This window comes from Furipterus horrens, unplaced genomic scaffold (assembly GCF_987537825.1).
Source record: "Furipterus horrens unplaced genomic scaffold, mFurHor1.1.pri manual_scaffold_5, whole genome shotgun sequence".
NCBI classification, from domain to species: Eukaryota; Metazoa; Chordata; class Mammalia; order Chiroptera; family Furipteridae; genus Furipterus; species Furipterus horrens.
The window spans coordinates 177,509,660-177,532,555 of NW_028327175.1; the positions used below are offsets into that span (position 1 = coordinate 177,509,660).

At 44.5% G+C, this 22,896-nt stretch overlaps 1 protein-coding gene across 4 annotated transcripts in view; it reads right to left on the reverse strand.

Moving 5' to 3' along the window:
* The window catches only part of ARHGAP22 (Rho GTPase activating protein 22), a 219,781-nt gene that overhangs the window by 14,785 nt on the left and 182,100 nt on the right, over positions 1-22,896 (reverse strand). The window contains exon 1 of one of the 4 annotated variants that reach the window (XM_090278356.1): positions 6,076-6,184. The exons of the other annotated variants lie outside the window; for them this stretch is intronic. Within the exon in view, the coding sequence (XP_090134482.1) occupies positions 6,076-6,172 (97 nt within the window). The 5' untranslated portion in view covers positions 6,173-6,184. Of the gene's footprint in view, positions 1-6,075; positions 6,185-22,896 lie in introns of those variants that run through there. 4 annotated transcript variants of the gene reach the window in all.

Genomic DNA, 22,896 nt, shown 5'->3' on the forward strand with positions numbered 1-22,896 from the left:
GATTAGAAACTATGAGGGCACCCACCATGTGGCTGGATGCCAGGCCACCTGGGACAGGGAGCAGGAGGGCCTTTTTTGTCCTGTGGAGCTTGTGCAAGCCTTAAAAGAGCCCCCAGGGAACATCATTATGCATTTTATTGATTGGTTTATTTATGCAACACTATCCTCCAAAGAGGAGTTTCCTACATTTAAGAACTCAAGACTATGTCCACCAAAAGACCTGCTCTAGAATGTTCTTAGCAGCACTTCTTGCAATTCTTCCAAATGGGTAATCACCCAATGACCATTAGCAACAGAATGAGCAGATACATCAAGGTCTCCTCATACTGCCCTAACACAGATAGCAATAGAACAAGTGAGGCAGAGCTCATGTGGCAAAACAGACGATGTATTCAAATGAAAGCATAATAATGATGCAACATCACTGATCAAGGAAATGCAAATCAAAACCACAATGAGATACCACCTCACACGCATTAGGATGGCTACTATTAATAATAATAATAATAATAATAATAACAAGGTGGAAGAGAGACTGGGGGAATAAATGGTGATGAAAAATACAATAAAAATGAACTATTAACATAAAAATTAAAACAAAACAAGATAACAAATGTTGAAAAGGATGTGGAGAAACTGGAACACTTGGGCACTGTTATTAAGAATGTAAAATGGTACAGCTATTGTGCAAAACAGTATGGAGTTTCCTCAAAAAATTTAAAACAGAACTACTATATTACCCAACAATTCCACTTCTAGATATACACATGTAGACAAAATAATTGACAGTAGACTTGAACATATATTTATACACCCATGTTCATAGTAGTATCATTCACAATAGTCTAAACGTGGAAGAAATCCAAGTGTTCATCAACAGATGAATGGATAAACAAAATGTGCTATGTACTTACAATAAAATATTATTTAGCCTTATAAAGGAACAAAATTCTGACACATGCTACAACATGAGTGACCCTTGAGGACATTTTACCAAGGGAAATCAGTCAGTCACATAAAGACAAATACTGCATGAGTCCACTTACATGAGGTACTTAGAATAATTGAAAAATCAGAAAGTAAAAGGGTGGTTGCAAGGGGCTGGAGGATGAGAGATGGGGAGTTATCATTCATTGGGGACATGGTTTCAGTTTTACAAAATCAAAAGAAAATTCTAGAGATGAATGATGGTGATGGTTGCACATTGTGAATATACTTAATTCCACTGAGTTGAACACTTAAAAATGGTTAAGATGGCTTCTGGTCAAGATGGAGGTGTAGGTAAGCACACTGCCTCCTCGCGCAACTACAGAAAGAATTACACCCAGATCTCAAAACTAATAACACCCAGAACCATCAGAAAACCGAGCTGCAGGGAAGTCTGACAACCAAGGAGTTAAAGAAACCACATTCATCTAGACGGGTAGGGGGAAAGAAGTCGCAGAGACTGGCAGAGAGGCAGTGTGGCGCAGAAAGGCCAGATGAGAGGGATAACTTGGGAGCAAGCGATCCCAGCCCCAGGCCAGGGTTCCAGCAGGAGAAAGATAGACCCCCATCACCTCTGGCTGTAAAAACCAGTCTCGGTTGGGATGGCAGAAGAAACTGCCAGATTTTCACTCCTTAAAGGACCAGCACAGTCTTAGAATGCATGCAAACCCACCCACTCTGGGATTCACCAGAGTGCAGCAGCTAGAAGGGCATCAGTCCCAGACAGGAAGTGGGTAAAGTGACAGGAAACAGGGTGAGCAGAGGGCCAACCTCCAGAAGCCAGGGGGTGACATTATTTCTTCTCCAAGCCTTAGTCACAAAGTAACAAAACGATGAAGTGTATTGCCCCATCCTGGCAATTACCTTAAGACTCCACCCCACACAATTTACAGGTGCCTTTGCTACACAGGCCACACTACTAAGACAGGGAGTAAAAGCAGCTTTACCTAATATACAAAAACAAACACAGGGAGACTACCAAGTTGAGGAGACAAAGAAATATGGCCCAAATGAAAGAACAGAACAAAACCCCAGAAAAAGACTAAGTGAAATGGAGATAGTCAACTTATCAGATGAAGAGTTCAAAACACTGGTGACCAGGATGCTCAGAGAGATGATTGAGTATGGCCACAAAATAAAGGAAGAAGTGATAGTTATACAAAGTGAAATAAAGAAAAATATACATGGAACCAACAGTGATGGGAAGGAAGGCAGGATTCAAATCAACAATTTGGAACAAAAGGAAGAAATAAGAAACAAGAATTGAAAAAAATGAGAACAGGATTAGGATCGTCTGGACAACTTTAAATGTACCAACATGTGAATCATAGGGGTGCCAAAAGGAGAGAGGAAGAGCAAGAAATTGAACTTATTTGAAAAAATAATGAAAGAAAACTTCCCTAATTTGGCAAAGGAAATAGACATACAAGTCCAGGAAGCACAGAGTCCCAAACAAGTTGGACCCAAAGAGGACCACCCAAGATATATATCATAATTAAAATGCCAAAGGTTAAAGATAAAGAGAGAATCTTAAAAGCAGCAAGAGAAAAGAGAAGAGAGTTACCTACAAAGGAGTTCCCATAAGGTGCATTGGTTTACGGCCTTTGGCTTGACCATCATGTTCTGCCTGTGTCCCCCACCCTTCCCCAGCCCTGGGTCAGCACTTGGAGGGCCTCTGGGTGAGACTCCTCATTTCCAAGAGCCCCTGAGGGACATATGGGGTCAATGTTCATCAGGATCCATGGTCTCTGCCAGGCAGGGTGCTGCTGTTCTCCCAGCCTCTTCAAGCATCCTCCCTCATGCCTACTCTGCAACACCCAGTCCTCACCAGACTGCACCCATGTCTGCCTTTGGGCCTCTGCTCATGTGCCAATTCCCCTCTTCCAACGCAGGGCCCCGCGAACCTCCCTTTCCTGGATTTCACAGGCCACTTATGAGGGGTGGGGAGAGTGTTCAAGAGACTTCCTGGAGAAGGTATTGCTTGTGCTGAGGCTGGGAGGACCCTCAGAGACTTAGGTACTCATGAACAGTGGGGCTGGCTCTGAGGCAGTTGCCTGCTCTCTGGCCCAGGCTTTGCCCCTACAGGCCGGTGGAGGTGGGGCAGGGGCAGGGCCTGGCCTGCCAGCCAAATTTGAACTTTTTCCTAGGGGGTAGGTAGGGGGAGGGGGTAGGCAGCAAAGGGTTTCCAACAGAGGAGGCCCTGGCAGGATTTACATGTTTCTAGCTCTCTGGGCAGCTCTGAGGCTAATACCTAGAACAAGGCTGGGGCCCAAGTGTGAGAGAATGGGAGTGTGGAGGAAGGGATGGACAGGTGTCTTACAGACAGAAGCCAGGAGAGCAGGAATGGCTGGCATCAAGCAGAGGTTGGATGGAGTTACCCAAGGTCTGTGGCTCATAAAGAGAATTTCAGAATAGTTTTTTTCAGTGTCTCCTTCCCCTGACTGTGGCCTCAGTCACCTGTGAGCTGAGCATAATGGTGGGATCGGGGCATGTGTTCATCCTTCACTGGGCACTCCTTGACCTCTGCTCTATGCCCAGCATTGGCTCCAACTGGGGAGAGGGAGGTGGCCCCTGGTGAGGAACCGGGCAGGGGTGTCGTGTTCACATCAGCTGTGATGGGGGCCAGGAAGGTAAGAGCGCTGTGGTTGTGCTGAAGGCAGTGTCTGGGACAGGTCACATAGAAGGGGACAGCTAAGCTCTTCCCAAGAGCTAATAAGAAATGTGCACAGACTAAGGAGGAAAGAAGCTTCCAGGTACAGAAACCTGTGCACTGTGTGCAGGCCAGGTAGCAGAAACGTAGATGTACAGGACATTCAGGTGGTGTGAAAGCCAACGTGAAAAGACCTAAGGGTGACCAGGAGGCAGGCATGGAGGGCACAATGCCAGGCGAGCTCCCTCAACTCTTGGGGGCCCTCTGCTCATGGCTAGTCCCCCTGGCTGTCTCCTGGCTGTTCATTGAAGGTTCTGATCCCAGTGCCCTTGAAGGACATCTGTGCCCCACAGGTCGAAGTAGAAGAGGTGAAATGCCTGGGAAAGCCACATGAGTGAGGTACAGGCTCGATGCGGTGAGGACTGTGGAGAAGGAGCAAGTGCATGGACCAAAGGGCACAGATGCCACTGAACTCCACCAGTGCTGCAGTTTGCGAATTCAGGCCTGGTGCCACCAGGTCTGTGCATTTTCCAGAGACTGGGAATATAAATTTTTATATAAACTCTCTTGACTTGAAATAGCCAATTTTCAAATTTTCAAACATCATACTAGCTAAAGAAGAACATCTTAAACACACATGACCCACTGCTAAGCACAGGTGATTGAGCCCTGAGTAAGAGGGAATAGTGGCTCTGGGTGCCCAGGACCAGCTCAGGCTACTCTAGGGCTCGACAGAGACTCGGACACTTAGTGGTGGGCCCTAGGAACTTCTCAGAGCTGCCCCAGGCAGCCACCTGCCACCACCAGACCTTGGAATTGAGTCTACATTCCCAGCACAGCCCTGTGGAGCCTTGTTTGAGAGTTTGTGCAGGCTTCCCATGCACGCTGCCCCACTTGCCACCCTTGGAAGGGAGATGCCTTGGGAAGCCCCATAGGAAAGCCTCCTTCCAGCTCAGCCTTCCAGGCTTCCTTCCCAACTATCCTCCCACTGGAGGCCCCTGTGCTCAAAGAGACTCCCTTGCCCAGAGGCCTTGCCTGCCATTCTCCTTGCCAGGGTCTCTTTGGCAGAACCTGATAGGGCCTGAAACAGCTGCACTGAATTCCCTCGGGCTTCTTGGCACAACTTGGGAGGGGTAGTATTGCCAAGAACCAGTTCCAGTAGGTCTGTCAGATCCCTGGAAACCAGGCCAACATGCAGGTTCCTCGAGGTTCCAGCCCACGTTCTTCACAAAGCACTGGCTCTGCCACCGGAGAGGAAACTGGCAGAGGCTGCCTTTCCTCTGCTAAAGGGCTCAGAGCTGGACGGGGCTTCCTCTCATGCCAGCTGTCCTCTGACAAAGCCTGGAATCCCATGCGGGAGCAGGAAGCCTACAAGCCAAGAGGCCAGCTGGCTCAGATCCCTGTCCTGCGTGACTTCAACCTCTCAGTCTCAGCCACGGCCACTTTGTGGGGCTGTGAGCAGCCATGGGACTACCTACCACACCAGGGACCCTGAAGCAGGTCCTTGGTAAACATGGCCTTCTTCTGACCTAAAGGCCTGGGGAGAGGGGAAAGGTGGGGAGGGAAAGGAAAGGGAGGGCTGGGCTCTGCTTGCCCCCCAATTTCACCCCCAGCGTCCCCGGCAGGAAAGGGAGACAGCTGAGATTCCCTCTTGGAGCTCCTCCCTGAGCAGAGACCTATGGCCGTCCCAAGGACACAATCACAAAAGAAACGCAATGAGGAAAATAATTCTAAAATTCTCTCCAGATATCCACAAACTTCGGGTAATCCCTCCTTGCTCTCTTCACCCCTCTTCAGGGCAGGAGCCATTCTCCCTGCATCCACCCCACCGTTTGTAAACCCATCTTCCATCACCCCCGCAGCTGTGCCCAGGTGCTGTAAAAACCCTCTGTGCGGAAAACCCTTCCCTGCCTCTTCGTGCCCACCCAGACCTCACGAGGCAAGAGGCTCAAGTCAGCGCACGAAACAAAAACAGAGAGAGGCAAACTTTATCTTGGGGGTAGGCTCCTGCCCAAAGTGAGCCCCCGAGGTGGGGGCACAACGGCCCCTCTGAGACCCAGGGAGGTAAATGTGGGTGAGCCCTGGGCTTAGAGTAGGAAGCCCAGGGCGGGCATCCCGCTTGGTCTTAGAACGCTAGTGGTGGTCAGGCGGGGGAGGGGCGTCCTCTGCAAGCCCTCGCGCTGTTTCCTCAAGTTCACACGCAGGACGCCCACTCGGGTAGGAGTTGCCCTGCCTCCGCCTCTGCCTCGGCACACGAGCGCATTCCGCTCCCCTAGAGCAACTTAGGGTCCCGCTCTGGCACCCCGGCACTCCCCCCCCAACGCCCAACTGCGCATGCGTAGCGCTCCCCTTGACCGCCACGCCAGTCCCGGTTTCAAGTGTGCTCAGGCCACTGGACGCAGCTCTCCGCCGGACGCCCGCGTCCTGTCCCGCCCTACCTGAGGTGGCGGGTGCGCAGCAGGCTGGCAGGCGGCAGCATGGCCGCGGGCAGGCACGGCAGCCAGAGAAGGCCCGCGCGGCCGGCATCAGGCCCATGGCGGCCCAGGCGCGGCGGCGCGGCGGCTGCAGGAATGCCCGGCACGCGCGCAGGTAGCGGCTTGCCCGCCGTCCGCCCGCACCGGGCCTGGGACCCTGGAGGGAGGGAGGAACGGCCTGGGACTTGCGAATGCCTGAAATGCCAAGCCTGAAGCTGCAACCCGTGGAAGATCTGCGATTTCGAACATCTGCTCCCCCTTTTTCCTAATGCCTCATGATATTACGCACACTAGAAAAACTAGTAAATCCCATGACAGGTCCCGCCGCCCTTGCCAAGGATTGGCTTTAGGAGCTCCCATTCCCCGCAAACTGGGAGGCAGGTGTTCCAGGTGAAGCTATGGAGGCTCAGGAAAGTCAGGTAACTAGGTCTGGGTCACCCTGCCAAAAGTGATGAGCCCAGATCTAAAGCAGGGAAGAGCTGGAACTCAGAGCTCCAGGCCCCTGCCCTGCCTGGGGCGAGCGCCAGAGCGCAAGGGACGGTGCTTTGGAATTAACATAAGGTGTCCTGTGCAGCCCGGAAAAGCTAGTATTACTGTCGCATTCTGCAGATGACACAGCTGAAGCTCACAAAGGTTGTGTCCTTTTCCTAGGGGTCACAGAGAGTGACAGATCTTCAATTTAAATCTAAACTATCTTTCTCCAAAGCCTATTGTCTCACAAGGGCAGCATTCTGTCCCAGTGAAAAGAGCCCACAATCCCATACTGCCAATGAGTGAGGTCTGGGATGGGTACACAGCCCCAGGCGTACATCAGGAGGGGAGAGTGGAAAAGAGAAGCAAAGCTGAGGGTCATGCAACACCAAACAGGAAGCATAGATGCGCAAAGGGGCCTGTGGGCAGAACTCTGCAAGGGAGGGGGTTAAAGGAGCCCTGAGTCTGGAAGGGTGGGGGGCTTGCCTGAAAGCTGAGTGTGCAGGGCAGGGTCACTCCTTTCGCTCTTATTATTAAACAGGGCCTAAACTAGGGTGAGGCAAGGGAGGCAACTCACCACAGGTACAAAATTTAAGGTGGGTGCCAAAAACTTAAGTAATCAAGGCAAACATTTTATTGTAATATTTTTAAAAATACAAATTAGCCCTGAGTAGTGTGGCTCAGTTGGTTGGGCCTCATCCTGCAAAGCAAAAAGTTGCTGGTTCAATTCCCCATCAGGGTACATGCCTGGGTTGTAGGTTTAGTCCCTTTTCAGAGGACATGTTTCTCTCTCACATCTCACATTGATGTTTCTCACCCTCTCTTTCTCCCTTCTTTCCCCTTTCTCTAAAAATAAATACAATATTTTACAAAATAAAATAAAAATAAAAATGCAAAAAAATCCATTTAGAAAATATCAAAAATTTAAATAAAGACAGGATCTGACCCTGCACTTTGTGTGTGCCTCACCCTAATCCCACCCAGGGATCTTGTCTTTATTTTAAATTTAAACAGCTGTTCCGGGAAGTGGCTGCTTCTACCCAACTTCTCCCCTTTTGGCTGTGTCACCAGGGCACTGAGCAGTGTCACTGGGATATGCCCTACATTGGACTCATCCTAGCAGTGACCAGGACGAGCTCTTTTCTGGACTGTGATCTGAGCCCTACTTAGCACACACTGAAGCCAGGCAGGCCAAGTTGGCAGGCCACTCCCATCACAGCTGCCAGGAGGGAAGGAAGACTGAAAGGTCTGACAAGGTGGGTAAAAAGACAGTTGAACAGTTCTCGTCCTGAGTTGCACAGGAAGCTCTGGTGAGCAGCCCCTTGTAAATCACTCTCTCTGCCTTGCCAGGATCCCCCCAAGATAAGGCAGCTATTCCTTTGCCTGTTCTCCTAGGAAATAGCCCCTGTCAGTGGGGTCTGTGGCAGGGGGATATTTCTCCTGCCTTGAGGATCCAAACTCACAGGCTCCTGGGGCAGGGCAGGGCAGGGAACTAATTGTGAATCAACCCCTATGTCCAGAAGAGGCCATATCTGCCTTTAGAGCCTGGGACCAAGCTCATATGAGATGGGGTCCAAGGCCTGTAGGTTATCTCCTCCACTCGTCATGCAGACCCTCGGGGCCTATTAGAATGGGCTGAGGGCACCAGAATCAAGCTCAAATGCCCCTTCTGCTAGTTTAGTGACCAAAGCCCAGCCCAGATAAGCAAGGTCCAGGCCCCCTGGCCTGCTGGGTGAACATTCAAGGGAACTGGAAATAAGATTCTTCTTGAACTCCCATATGAGCTGGGATATGGTGCAAGCAGAAATAGGGAAAAGTTGCCCACTAGGATCTCAGGCTCTGCCACTGCCAGGCTTGGGCCAGTGACCTTGCATTCTGAACTTGATTGTGCTTTGAGGAATTCCACTTAAAAGATGTCACACTACCAGCAGGACTAAAAATGTTGCTTTGTGTCTCTCCAAGTTGCCCTGTGGCCTCTGGGAGCTGCATTTGTCCCCTATCCATCCCCACCCCCCATGATTTCTGAGGAACCTGAGGGCAGCAGAATTGGCTCTGGCAGGTCAGAGGAAAGTCTCCAGAAGCCTATAGGAGCCACACAGCTGGGCTTTGGGCAGCAAGTCTCTGATGGCCATTGCAGGCCTGCTGTCTGGCCCCTCGGACCCCTCTGGGCAGGGACACCATTCCCAGGCAATCCTCTCGCCCAGGACTGCTAATAAGGCTGCAAAAAACAGATCCTAGGTTTTGCCTGACAGTGCTTGCTAGCCTGTAGGTGGAATAGTTACCATGCTACTAGTTATTAAGCACTAATATTGAACTCCCCTCCAAGTCTCCTCTATACAACTGCCCACCCAGCATCTCTACTGGTTCAATGACTAATAAGCATCTCAAACTCAAATGCGTTCAAAAGGATCTACGGTCTGCCCCAACGTCCCAAACCTCCATGGTGAGTCCTCCCCTCTTAGTTAATGACAACTGTATCCTTCTGGTGCTCAGCCAGACACCGTGGAGTCCACTGTTCCCTTTCCCTCACACCCACATGCTTTCGGAGTAGATTTGAAATCTGACCACTTCCATCACTACCCACCATAGTGAAGCTGTCTCTTGCTTGGATTACTACTTGTATGTCTCTGGGCTTCCCCTTGTCCCTCTCTGCTCAGCATCAGAGTGCTCCTTTTATATATTTTTATTTATTTATATATTTTTCCTTTTTTTAAATTGTTGTTCTATTAGTTTTTACATCTTTCCCCCATTGCTGTCCCCTGTTCTGCCCACCTTGCCCCTCTCCCACAGTCAATCCCCATCCTGTTGTTCATGTCCATGGGTCATTTACATTAGTTCCTTGACTAGACCCTTCCACTTCTTTCCCCCTTCTCCACTCACCCCTCTCCTCTGGTCACTGTCAGTCTGTTCCTTGTATCCATGCCTCTGGTTCTATTTTGCTCATTTGTTTTGTTCATTAGGTTCCTGTATTAGGTGAAATCATATGGTATTCTTGTTTCACCGCCTGGTTTATTTCACTAAGCATAATATTCTCCAGTTCCATCCAAGTTGTCGAAAAAGGCAGGAGTTCCTTCTTTCTTTCTGCTGCATAGAATTCCATCATGTAAACATACCACAGTTTTTTGATCCACTAATCCACTGATGGACACTTAGGTTGTTTCCAGCATTTGGCTATTGTAAATAGCACTGCTATGAACATAGTGGTGCATAGGTTCTTCTGAATGGGTGTTTCAGGATTCTTCAGGTATAATCCTAGCGGTGGAATCACAGAATCAAGAGGCAGTTCCATTTTTAGTTTTTTGAGGAAATTCCATACTGTTTTCCACAGTAGCTGCAGCATTCCGCATTCCCACAAACAGTGCACTAGGGTCCCCTTTTCTCCACATCCTCTCCAGCACTTGTTTATTGATTCATTGATGATGGCCATTCTGACCAGTGTGAGGTGGTATGTCATTGTGGTTTTAATTTGCGTCTTTCTGGTGGCTAGTTATGTTGAGCATTCTTTCATATGTCTATGGACCCTCTGTATATCCTCCTTGAAAAAGTGTCTATTCAGGTCTTTTGCCATCTTATAATGGGATTGCCTGTATTCTTGGTGTTGAGTTGTATAAGTTCTTTATATATATTGGAAATCAAACCGTTGTCCGAGGTATGATTGGCAAATATGTTTTCCCATATAGTTGGGTCCCTTTTCATCTTGCTGATGTTTTCTTTCACTGAGCAGAAACTCTTTAGTTTGATGTAGTCCCAATTTGTTTATTCTTTCCTTTATTTCCCTTGCTCTGGGAGATATATCAGCAAAAATATTGCTGTGGTCCTGGCTGCTGTGGCTCAGTGGATTGAGCGTCGGCCTGCGAGCCAAGTGTCGCTGGTTCGATTCCCAGTCAGGGCACATGACTAGGTTGCACGTAAGGTCCCCAGTTGGGGGTGCGAGTGAGAGGCAACCATACAGTGATGTTTCTCTCCCTCTCTTTCTCCTTTCCCCTCTCTCTAGAAATAAATAAATAAACAAATAAATAAATTATTTTAAAAAAATATTGCTGCGTAGAATATCTGAGATTTTACTGCCTATATTTCCCTCGAGGACTTTTCTAGTGTCATGGCTTATATTTAAGTCTTTTATCCACCTTGAGTTTATTCTTGTGTGTGGTGTAAGTTGGTGATCTAGTTTCATTTTGGTTGCATGTCCCAGTCCAGTTCTCCCAACACCATTTGTTGAAGAGGCTATTTTCACTCCATTTTGTGCTCCTTGCCCCTTTGTCAAATATTAATTGACCATAGAGACCTGGATTTATTTCTGGGCTCTCTATCTGTTCCATTGATCTATAAGTCAGTTTTTATGCTAGTACCAGACAGTTTTGATCACCGTGGCCTTGTAATATAGTTTGATATCAGGTATTGTGATTCCTCCTACTGTGTTTTTCTGTCTCAAGATTGCTGAGACTCTTTGGGGTCATTTTTGATTCCATATAAATTTTTGAAGTATTTGTTCCAGGTCTCTGAAATGTCATTGGTATTTTAATACAGATTACATTGAATCTATAAATTGCTTTAAGTAATATAGACATTTTAATAATGTTGATTCTTTCCATCCATGGACATGGTATATGCTTTCATTTATTTGTATCTTCCTTAATTTATTTCTTCAGTGTTATGTAGTTTTCCTGGTATAGGTTTTTTACCTCCTTGGTTAAGTTTATTCCTAGGTACTTTACTTTTCTTGTTGCTACAGTAAATGGGATTTTTTAAGTTTCTCTCTCTGATATTTTATTATTGGTATACAGAAATGCCTTCAATTTTTGAATATTGACTTTGTACCCTGCTATTTTGCCAAATTCACTTATTAGGTCAAATAGGTTTTTGGTGGAGTGTACAGGGTTTACTATGTACACTATCATGTCTACAAATAATGACAGTTTTACTTCCTCCTTTCCAACTTGGATGCCTTTTATTTCTTTTTCTTGTCTGATTGCTGTGGCTAGAACTTCCAAAACTATGTTGAATAGAAGTGAAGAGAGTGGACATCCTTGTCTTGTTCCTGATCTCAGGGGGAAAGCTTTTAGTTTTTTCCCATTGAGTATAATGTTGGAAGCAGGTATCTTGTAAATGGCCTTTATTATGTTACAGTATGCTCCGTGTATTCCCAGTTTGCTGACCATTTTCCTCATAAATGGGTGCTGAACTTTATCAAATGCTTTTTCAGCATCTAAAGATATATGATCATGTGATTTTTAGCTTTCATTTTGTTTTTGTGGTGTATTATGTTTATTGATTTGGGAATATTATATCATCCTTGCATCCCTGGGATGATTCCCACTTGATTGTGGTGTATGCTCTTTTTAATGTTGCTGGACCTAGTTTGCCAATATCTTGTTGAGGATTTTAGCATCTATGTTCATCAGTGATATAGGCCTGTAGTTTTCTTTCTCTGTTGTACCTTGACCTGGTTTTGGAATTAGGATAATACTGGCCTCATAGAAAAAGTTTGGGAGTCTTCCCTCTTCTTGGATATTCAATAGGTTGAGAAGGACAGGAGTTAGTTCTTTTCTAAATGTTTTGTGAAATTCGCCTGTGAAGTCATCTTGTCCAGGGCTTTTGTGTACCAGGAACTTTTTGATTACTGCCTCAATTTCATTAGTTGTTATCAGTTTATTCAGGTTTTCTGCCTCTTCTTGATTCAGTTTTGGAAGATTATATGTTTCCAGAAATTTTTCCATTTCACACAGGTTGCCAAATTTCTTGTCATACAGTTGTTCATAGTAATTTCTTACAATCTTTCATATTTCCATGGTATCAGTTGTAATTTCTCCTCTTCTGTTTCTGATTTTCTTTATTTGGGTCATGTCTTTTATTCTTGATGAGTCTAGTTAAAGGCTTGTCAATTCTGTTTATCTTTTCAAAGAACTAACTCCTGGTTTAATCAATCTTTTGAATTGTTCTTTTAGTCTCTTTGTCATTTAATTCTGCTCTGACCTTGATTATTTCCTTCCTTGTATTTGCTCTGGGCTTTATTTGTTGTTGTTCATCTAGTTCTTGTAGATGTAGGATTAAGTTGTTTATCTGAGATTCTTCTATCCTTTTTAGGTAGGCTTTTATTGCTATGAATTTCCCTCTGAGGGCTGCCTTTGCTGTGTCCCATAGGTTTTGGGCTGCTGTGTGTTCATTTTAATTTGTTTCCAGAAACTTTTTTTAAAGTATATTTTATTGATTATGTTGTTACAGTAGCTCCAATTACTCCCCTTTGCTCCTCTCTGCCCAGGATCCTCCTTCTCCCAGCAATCCCACCTCCCTTAGTTAATGTCCATGGGTCGTGCATATAAGTTCTTTGGCTTCACCCTTTCCTATATTATTCTTAACTTCCTCCTCTGTATTTTGTACTAACTAACTATGCTTCTTAATCCCTGCACCATTTCCCCATTTTGCCCCCTTTCCCCTTCCAGGTGATAACCCTCCAAATGATCCTGTTCCGATTCTGGTTTGCTTAGTTGGATTTTATTTTTATTTTTTAGATTCAGTTGTTTATAGTCGTGAGTTTGTTGTCATGTTAATGTTCATGGTTTTGATCTTCTTTTTCTTAAATAAGACCTTTAAACATTTAATATAATAATGGCTTGGTGATGATGAACTCTTTTAGCTTCACCTTGTCTGGGAAGCACTTCATATGTCCTTCCATTATAAATGATAGCTTTGCTGGATAGAGTAATCTTGGTTGTAGGCCCTTGCTTTTCATCACATTGAATACTTCTTGCCAGTCCCTTTTTGCCTTCAAAGTTTCTTATGAGAAATCAGCTGACAGTCTTATTGGCTCCCCTTTGTAGGTAACTCTCTGCTTTTTTCTTGCTGCTTTTAAGATTCTCTTTTTATCTTTCACCTTTGGCATTTTAATCATGATTTGTCTTGGTGTGGTCCTCCTTGGGACGCTCTGTGCTTCCTGGACTTGTATGTCTATTTCCTTCACCAAATTTGGGAAGTTTTCCTTCATATTTTTTTCATATAAGCTTTCAATTTCTTGCTCTTCCTGTTCTCCTTCTGGCACCCCCATCATTCTGATCTTGGCACATTTAAAGTTGTCCCAGAGGTTCCTAAGCCTCTCCTCATTTTTTTCAATTCTTGTTTCCTCATTCTGTACTGGTTGACTGTTTTTTTATTCCTTATATTCCAAATCATTGATTTGAACCCCGGTTTTCTTCCCTTCACCATTGGTTTTGTGTCGGTTTTCCTTCATTTTATTTAGCATAATAGCCTTCACTTCTTCCCTTATGTGTATGCCATACTCAAGCATATCTGTCAAGCCTGTGACCATCTTTATCACCAGTTTTTTGAATTCTGCGTCTGTTATGTTGGCTATCTTCTCCATCGCTTAGTTCTCCCACTGGAACCTTGATCCGTTCCCTCTTTTGGGTCATACTTCTCTGTCTCCTCATATGGACAGGCTCCTGTATTTGTTTGCCTCAATGTCTTAGGTGAGCTGTCGCTCCTGTTACATTGTAAGGGGAGGAGCTTTAGATATTCATCAGCACAGGGCAACCCATTTCACCACGTTGTGGCGCTGTATGAGGGGGAGGGGTCTGAGAGGGAACAATGCCGCTTGCTCAGCACTTGCCCCTTTTCTAGGCACTTCTCCCACTTTTGTATGGGACCGGCGCCTCTCTAATTGTTACCCAGGCCATCGTTCCCAAAGTGGGTTGGTCTGCGGACGTTCTAGGACCATGGGAGCCCCTTAAACAAGCGGACTCTGCTGAGACCAGCGGTTTCTTCTTCCGTTGCAACCTCAACTTGTTTTCACAGTCAGAATCAATGAGGCCTGATTTTCCCTGGCGCTGGGACTGTGAGTTGCGCAGTCTGGTCAGGAGCTGGGAACGCTCCCCAGGTGTCTTTCCCCACTTTTTAAAATGTGTGACTGCACTTTCCGCTGGCTTGCCGCTGCCGCTGCTGCCACTGCCACCACACCACATCCTCTCCTCCTGGGCTCCACTCCTCCTTCCTGTCTGGATGAGTATTTCTTCTTTATATCTTTGTTTGTTGGACTTCCATGCACCTTCTTTTTCTGAAACTTCTGGTCTTCTCTAGTTTTGAGGTAGTTGTATTCGTTCTTAATTGTGGAGGGAAACCCAGCATGTCTTTCTATGCCTCCATCTTGATTTGTTCCTTGATGTCATTGTTAACCCATTTATTATTTAATAGCTTGTTATTCAGTCTCTATGAATTTGAATGTTTTTGAGTTTTTTCCTTGAGATTGGTTTCTAGTTTCAAGCCATTGTGATCTGAGAAGATGCTTGATATAATTTCAGTTTTCTTGAATTTGTTGAGGCTTGTTTTGTGTCCTACCATGTGGTCTATCTTTAACAACGTTCCATGTGCATTTGAAAAGGATGTATATTTTGCTTTTTTGAGGTGAAAAGTTCTGTATATTTCAATTAAGTCCATTTGATATAGAGTGTTATTCAGTTCCATAATATCCTTGGTGGTTCTTTGCTTGGAAGATCTGTCCATTGTTGATAATGGGGTGTTAACGTCCCCTACTATGAGTGTGTTCCTATGGATATCCTTCTTGAAGTTCTCCAAGATTTTCCTTATGTATTTGCATGCTCCCATGTTGGGTGCATATATGCTTATAAGGGTTATATCTTTTAGATGGATTTTTCCTTTAAGTATTATGAAATATCTTTCTTGTCTCTTTTATGGCCTTTGTTGTGAAATCTGTTTTGTCTGATAAAAGTATTGCTACCCCAGCTTTTTTGTCCTGTCCCTTTGCTTGAAATATTTTTTTACATCCCTTCACTTTCAGTCTGTGTAGATTCTTTGTTCTGAAGTGGATCTTGTAAGACAGCATATATGTGGGTCATGCTTTCTAATCCATTCAGCTACAGCTACCCTATGTCTTTTGATTGGTTCATTTAATCCATTGACATTTAAGGTTATTACTGATGGGTAACTTCTTCATTGTCATTTTTCGCCTTTGTACCTGTGTTCCTCTCTGTCTCTCTCTGTCTCTTCATCTTCTTAAAGCAGAGCCTTTAGCATGTCTTGCAATGTTGGTTTGGTGGAGATGTATTCATTACCCTTCTTTTGTCTGGGAAACTTATTTCACCTTCTGTTTTGAATGAAAGCCTTGCTGGGTAGAGTAGTATTGGTTGTAGGCCTTTGTTTTTTCATTGCTTAAAATATTTTTTGCCATTCCCCTCTAGTTTGTAGTGTTTCTGTTGGGAAATCTGATGATAGCCTTATCAGAGCTTCCTTGTATGTCATTAGCTGTTTCTCTCTTGCTGCTTTTTAGGATTCTCTATTTGAGTGTTGGCATTTTAATTATGACATGTCTTGAAGTGGGCCTGTTTGGGTTCATCTTCATTGGGACCCTTTGTGCTTCCTGGATTGGCCTGTCTTTTTCTCTCATCAAGTTATGGAAGTTTCCTGTCATTACTTTTTCAAACAGGTTTTCTATTCCTTGCTCCTCTTTTTCTCCTTCTGGTATTCCTATGATACAGGTATTGTTACATTTCATGTTGTCCTGTAGCTCTCTCTTAAAGCCTATTTTTTTTTCAGTCTTTTTTCATTTTGTTGCACTGTCTGGGTATTTTTTTCTACGTTGTCCTCCAGCTCACTGATCCAATCTTCTGCTTCATCTAGACTGTTTTTGATTCTTTCTACCATATTCTTCAATTCAGAAATTATATTCTTCATTTCCTCCTGACTCTTATTGTAGTTTTTATGTCCTTTTTAATGCTGGTGTAGTTCTCAGTAAGTCCCTCGTAGCTTCCCTGGAGTTCTTCGTAATTCCCCTGGACTTCTTCGTACTTTTCTTTGAGCTCGCTGAGCTCATTGAACTTCCCTGTAATTATTATTTTGAATTCCATGTCATAGTTTTCTTACCTCTGTTTCATTTAGCACTCTTTCTGGCGATTCCTCCTTTCGTTTTGATGGAGGGTTGTTTCTTTGTCTCCCCATTTTTGTGACTCTTCTTGTTTGTTTCTGGTTCTTAGTTTATTCTGCTTTGACTTCCTGTCTTCATGTTGTGACCTTCTGTGGCAGACCTGTGGAATTCAGTGGTACAGTCTCCTTGACCTCCTGAACCTGATGCTATTGGGATGCCCTTCATGCCATTCATTTGGGCTGTCTGGTTGTACTTGGGTTTTCATTGTTGTTGTGTTGCTCTTTGGTGGGTCCTTCCCTCCAGCTCACTGACTGAGTCACTAGAGTGGTCCTTTTAAACTATGTGGGAGATTATGTCATTCAGCTCAAGGCCCTCCAGTGCTCTCTTCCCCATTTTACTTACCAGTAAAAGCTGAAGTCCTTACAGGGGTCCACAAGGCTTCAGCCATCAGTCCCCTTCCCATGGCCCTGGTCCTCCCTCCCTCCTGCCCACCTGCCTCAGCTCTGGCTCAAGGCTACATCACATGCTCACTGCTTTTTCCTGAGCTGTGGCCTCAGTCTGGCATACTTCCGTGTCACCCCCCTGGTCCATTCTTACCTCTTCAAGATTTTGTTTCAATGTCACTCTTACATTCAGCCTCTCTCGCTACTGTATTTAAAACTACTCTATTTTTTTTCTTTTAATAGAAATCACCACCTTCTAAAATAAAATTCTCAAAACATGGGCCCAGATCAGTATTTCTTGGAAATACAAATTCTAGGGCTACAACCAAGTCAGCTGGAAACTGTGGGTGGAGCTAGCAATCCATTTTTATGGTCTTTCTTCTGGGTGGTTCTGAGGTCAGCTAGTTTTGAGAACCACTGCTCTAAGCCATGCAATGGACTTTCCTTGCTATTGTCTGTCTTGGGGACTAGGCTGGAGGGTTTTTCTTTCTTGCCATGTCCCCTGCCTGCACATGGCAGATGCTCTGTTTCCTGAATAAATGAGGACTATTTAGTACTAAGAGAGTACTGAGTATTTTGTACCCATTTTCTTTTTTAATTCTCGGGGAAATCCTGCAAAGAAGATATTTTTATTACCATTTTGCAAACAAGGGCACAGAGAGGTAAGTGGCATGCCCAGAGACGCACAGGAAGCAAGGCAAAGAGCCAGATTATATCCAGACCACAGCCCGGTGCTGAAACCTGCGCTCATTCTCCTCTTCTCAAACTAGCTTTACTAAGCACCTTCCTATGGACATAGGACTCATGTTTGAGGGCTTGCAGGCAAGGACTCACTCATGCAGTCCAGGAAACCCTGGACTCCCTGTGACTCCCTTCTTTCCTCTCTCACAGAGAGCTCCTGGGAAGGGCTGCCCTCTTCACAATATCAAGTCTTCTGATCCATGAACATGAAATGTCTTTCCATTTATTTAGTTCTTCTTTAATTTCTTTCAACAATGTTCTGTAATTTTAAGAGTATTAAGTTTTATATTTTGTTTGTTAATATTATTCCTATTTTATTCTTTTTGATGCTGTAGTAAATGCAGTTTTCAATTTTTTAAAAATTGATTTTGAGAGAGAGAGAGAGGGAGAGACATTGATTTGTTGTTCCACTTCTGTATGCATTCATTGGTTGTTTTCTGCATGTGCCCTGACCAGGGATCAAACCCACAACCTTGACATATCTGGATGATCCTCTAACCAGCTGAGAGCTACCTGGTGGTCAGGGCTGTAAATGAAGTTTTCTCGATTTTATTTTCAGTTTGCTCACTGCTATTGTATAGAAATACAATCGGTTAGTGTATACTAAACTTGTATCCTGTAATCTTACTGAATTTTTTATAGTTTTCTAGTAGATTTCTTAAGGTTTTCTATATACAAGACAAGACAATGTTATCTACATATATAAATACTTTTACTTCTTTCTTTCCAATGTCAATATATTTTATTTCAATTTATTGACTAACTGCTCTATGACTTCTGGTACAATGCTGAATAGAAATGGTAAAAGTGAGAATCCTTTTCTTGTTGCCATCTTAGAGAAAAAACACCCAGTCTTTCTCCATTAAGCATATTATCTGTGGGTTTTTTGTAGATGCTTTTTAGGAGTTTAAGGAAGTTCCTTTCTATTCCTAAACCATCGAGTGTCCTTATCCATGAAAGGGTACTGGATTTTACTGATTGCTTCTTTGGGTCTATTGAGATGATCATGTGGATTTTGTCCTTTATTCTATTGATATATTACATTAATTGAGTTTCAGGTGTTAAACCACCCTTGCATTCCTGAGAAAAATCTCATTTGGTCATGGTGCATAATCCTTTCATATATTGCTGGATGCAATTTGTTAGTATTTTGTTGAGCATTTTTGCATCCATATACACAAGAAATATTGGTGCTCCAGTAATTCTTCTCTCCTTCTCTTGCACCATCGATCATTTGCATTGCTGATTTGTTTCCCAACTAAAGAAAAATAATAAATAAAACCCTCTACCTGCCTACCTCCTCCAGCTACTGTTCCATTTCTCTTTCCCTTTACAGCAAACTTCTTCAGAGAGTTGGCTATGCTCACACTCCAATTCCCCGCCTCTTATCCTTTCTCATACCCACTATTTTCAAGCTTTATCTCCAGCTCTCCACCAGAACCTCCCTTGTTCAAGTTACCAATGAACGATGCTCAGCATCTATTCTCTTCTGATTGATATATCAGCAGCTCATGACAGCTAATCACTGCTTCTTCTTCCTTAGACACTCTCTTCACTCATCTCAGTGACCCCACTCACTCCAAGCTCCCCTCCCTCACTGGGCCTCTTTCCCAGCCCCTTCTGCTGGCTCCCTCCTCTGCTCCCTGACTTCTTACAGAGGAGCAGATCAAGAATCAGCTCTGGTTCTCTGTTCTCCCTATACTTGCTTGATGGTGTCTCATCCAGCCTCATGGCTTCAAACCCCATCTATGTGTCAATGACAGCCACATTCTTTCTCCAACCCAGTCCTCTCACCTAATCTCTAGACTTAAATGTCTAACAGCCTGCTTGATATCTAAACTTGAGCCTCTCATAGGTATCTCAGACTAAGCACCAAAGTAAACTCTCAATCTTTGGGTCAAACAAATATACTTCCTGTGGTCTTTCTCATCTCAGTTAATAGCTAATCCATCTTTCCAGTTGCTTGGATCAAAACATCTTGGAATTACCTTGACGTCTCTCATTTCTTATATCTCTCTTCCATTCCAACAAAATATGACTAGCTATACCTTTAAAATACATCAATAATTCAATTACTTCTCATCACCAATACCATCCTGGGCCAAGCCACCATCATCTCTCATCTGTATAGTTGTTTAACAAGCTTCTAACTTGTCCCCCTAATCTGTCCTTGTATTCTTTTATCTTTTCTAAACAGTGCAGCCAGAGGGATCCTCAGTTAGAATCTGAGTCAGGCTCTGCCACTCCTCTGCTCAAAACCTGTCAAGGGCAGAAACTCACTCAGAGGAAAAGCCAGAGTCCTCACTATGATCACAAAGCCCTACAGATTTACCACCCCATGACTTTTCTGACCTGTTTCCTCCTCTCTGCCCCTTCACAGACATTGTTCCAGCCACACTGGCCTCCTTGTTACTCTCCTGGACACGCCTGCCTCTGCCTCCAAAATTCTCTGCCCAGGTATAGGTTTAATTCACTCTTTCATCTCCTTCACTCAAATGTCACTGTCCTCTGGTCACACACACACACACACACACACACACACACACACACACACCATCCTTCCTGCTCATCTTTCTGCACTGAGCTCATCACCATATAAGCTACAGTGGGCTTACTTATCTTGTTTATCTGTCTCCTCTAACAGAACCTGCATTCCACGAGGTCAGGGACCTTGTCTTTCCTGCTCACTGCTGTATCCCCAATCCCTAGAACACATTCTTGAGTGAATGACTAACTGGCTGAATGAAGGAATGAATCAACGAATACCCAGATAAGAGGCAGCCCACTGTGGGCTGACCTAGGCAGGCAATCAGCAGTAACAGGCTCCCCTGACCCACTGGCTTGCCCCAGCTTTCTCTGTGGGGACACCCAGGCTCTCTAACTGCAGGTGGCACACTGCCCACTCCTCTCTGTAAGAGGTGGCCCACTCTTTGCCAGAACAAACATGCTTGAAAGGGGTCTTAGGCTCCGTTATTAAAGAGTGAAAGAAGGACTGATCCTCTAAGCCTCCTTTTCAGGGGAACCCAGGCTAATAACAGCTTTGCCAGGAAACCTCCAGAGGCCAACTGAGCCCACCTGTGAGTGCCCATGCTTGCCCAGACATGTCTACCATAACTAACCCCGGGATTTCTGTGTTTCCTCTATACTTCTGGTAGAAAGGAGATAAGCACCTTTGATGACAGTTCCCAATTCTTGCAAATTCTTCAGCACACAGCCTGAGAAGTCTGATAAACACTGGTGGGAGGGGGGCTGGAAGAGGGGCAAATCTGGACTCTATGTGGCGATTCTGCAAAGGGTCCTCATTCTAAGCAAGCAGGGGGGGGGTGTGGAGGTGGGGGGAGAAGGAGAAAGAGGGAGCAATACAGATAGAGATAGAGAGCTAGCTAGAGACAGAGATGAGACAGAGATATGGAGACAGAAGTAACCAAGACCGCCATGGGCTGGGGACAAAACACAGCTTCTGGGCTCAGAACATCAGCCCTCATTTCTCAACTCTGGTCCCTAACTAGTTGTGTCATCTTGAGCAATTACTTAGACTCTTTGACTCGTAGTTTTTCTTATTTATTTTTTTGATTTTTTAATAGAAAAATATGCACACATCCAGAAAAGACATAATTGTAAAATGAACAACTGTGTAATTATGACTACCATCCTGACTTTCACAGCATTCATTTCTTTGCTTTTCTTTATATTTTTGCTTCCTAATAATCTATCCATAAATAATATAGTTTACTTCTAACCTGTTTTTCAACTTTATATAACTTTATATAAGCAGGATCATAAAGTACATTATTAGGCTTCCAGAGTCCCACAGTATGTTTTTAGGATTCAGGCATGTTGGGTAGAGCTATAATTAATTTTCACTATTGTAAGAATGAATCCTATGTATCTATCCATTGTACTATTGTTAAACACTTGGTTGACATCAGGCCATCATAAATAAGGTGGCTGTGAACATCTGATGTACATGAGTCTCTTGGCATACCTGTGCACATATTTATCTTTGGAACATGCCTAGCAGTGGAATCGCTGAAATATAGGCATGCACTAGCTTTTGCAGGTACTGTCAACTACTTGCCTAGCAATATATGCAAGTGTCTGTAGCTTGCTATTCTCATCACTGTTTGGAATATGCAGTCCTTTTCATTTAGTCATACAGGTGGGTGAGTAGAAGGATGTTATGGTTTAGTCTACATTTCCCTGATTACTACTGAGGTTGAACACCACTGCCTATGTTCATTGGTCACAAGGATTTCTTCTGCTGAGAAGTGGCTGTTCAAGTCTCTTGCCTTCGTTTCTACTTGCTTGACTATCTTGGCCTTATTGGCTGGCAAGTGTTTGAGGAATGAGTCTTTTGATGGTTGTATATGTAGCAAGGACCTTCTTCCAACCTATAGCTTATCTTTTCAATTTCTCAATCCACCTTTTAAAGAACAGATGCTCTTCATTTTTTGTAGTACAATTTGTCAATCTTTCCCTAAAGATTAACGCTTTTCGTAATTCATTTAAAAAGTCTTTCTCTACCCCAAGATCATGGCTATATTCTCCTTTATCCAATGTCCAAAAGTGCCACCTGTCATAAAGCGAAGTCCAGCTACATGGAAGTCTATTTCTGGGTTCTATTCTGTTTTATCGGTTCAGTTGCAACTGCCTTGCACCAAAGGAAGCCCTAGGAGGCTGCAAAAATCCCTGGGTAGACTTGGGTCATCCCAAGCCATTCAACTGGGGCTATGGGTCATATTTGCTATGATTGTCATGGGGCAGGAGGCTATGACTAACAGTGTGAAGCCATTTATGAAGCTCAGGGGAAAAAAAAAAACTCTGACTTTCAAAGTTACAGACTCTTCTACATAAGGGATGTGTGGTTCTATGAAAGGTGGTCAGGAATTACATAGCCAAGAATGGGAGAGGAGAGCTGGTGAGGTGAGGAGTGAAGAAAGAGGCTCAGCCTGTGAGGCCTGCACGATCTAGAGATGTGCTGTGAGCCCCAACAGGCAAACTTCTGCCTCGGTTTGGACTTGGAGCCAGTTCAACACTGTGTGGAGAGAGAGAGGACTTCCATGTCTCCTGTGGTCAGAATCTCGGTAGCCCAAAGGTCCCTGGTCTACACAGTCAGCGGGGAGTTGGTGGCCCTAGCCCAGCTAGAGTGGTGATCTCTTCTAAAAGCTCTTTTCATGATAACTTCATAGGGACCCCAACCTACAGAAACAGCAACTACCCAGCTAGGAGTTTTCTTTCCTTTCTCTGGTACCCCATATC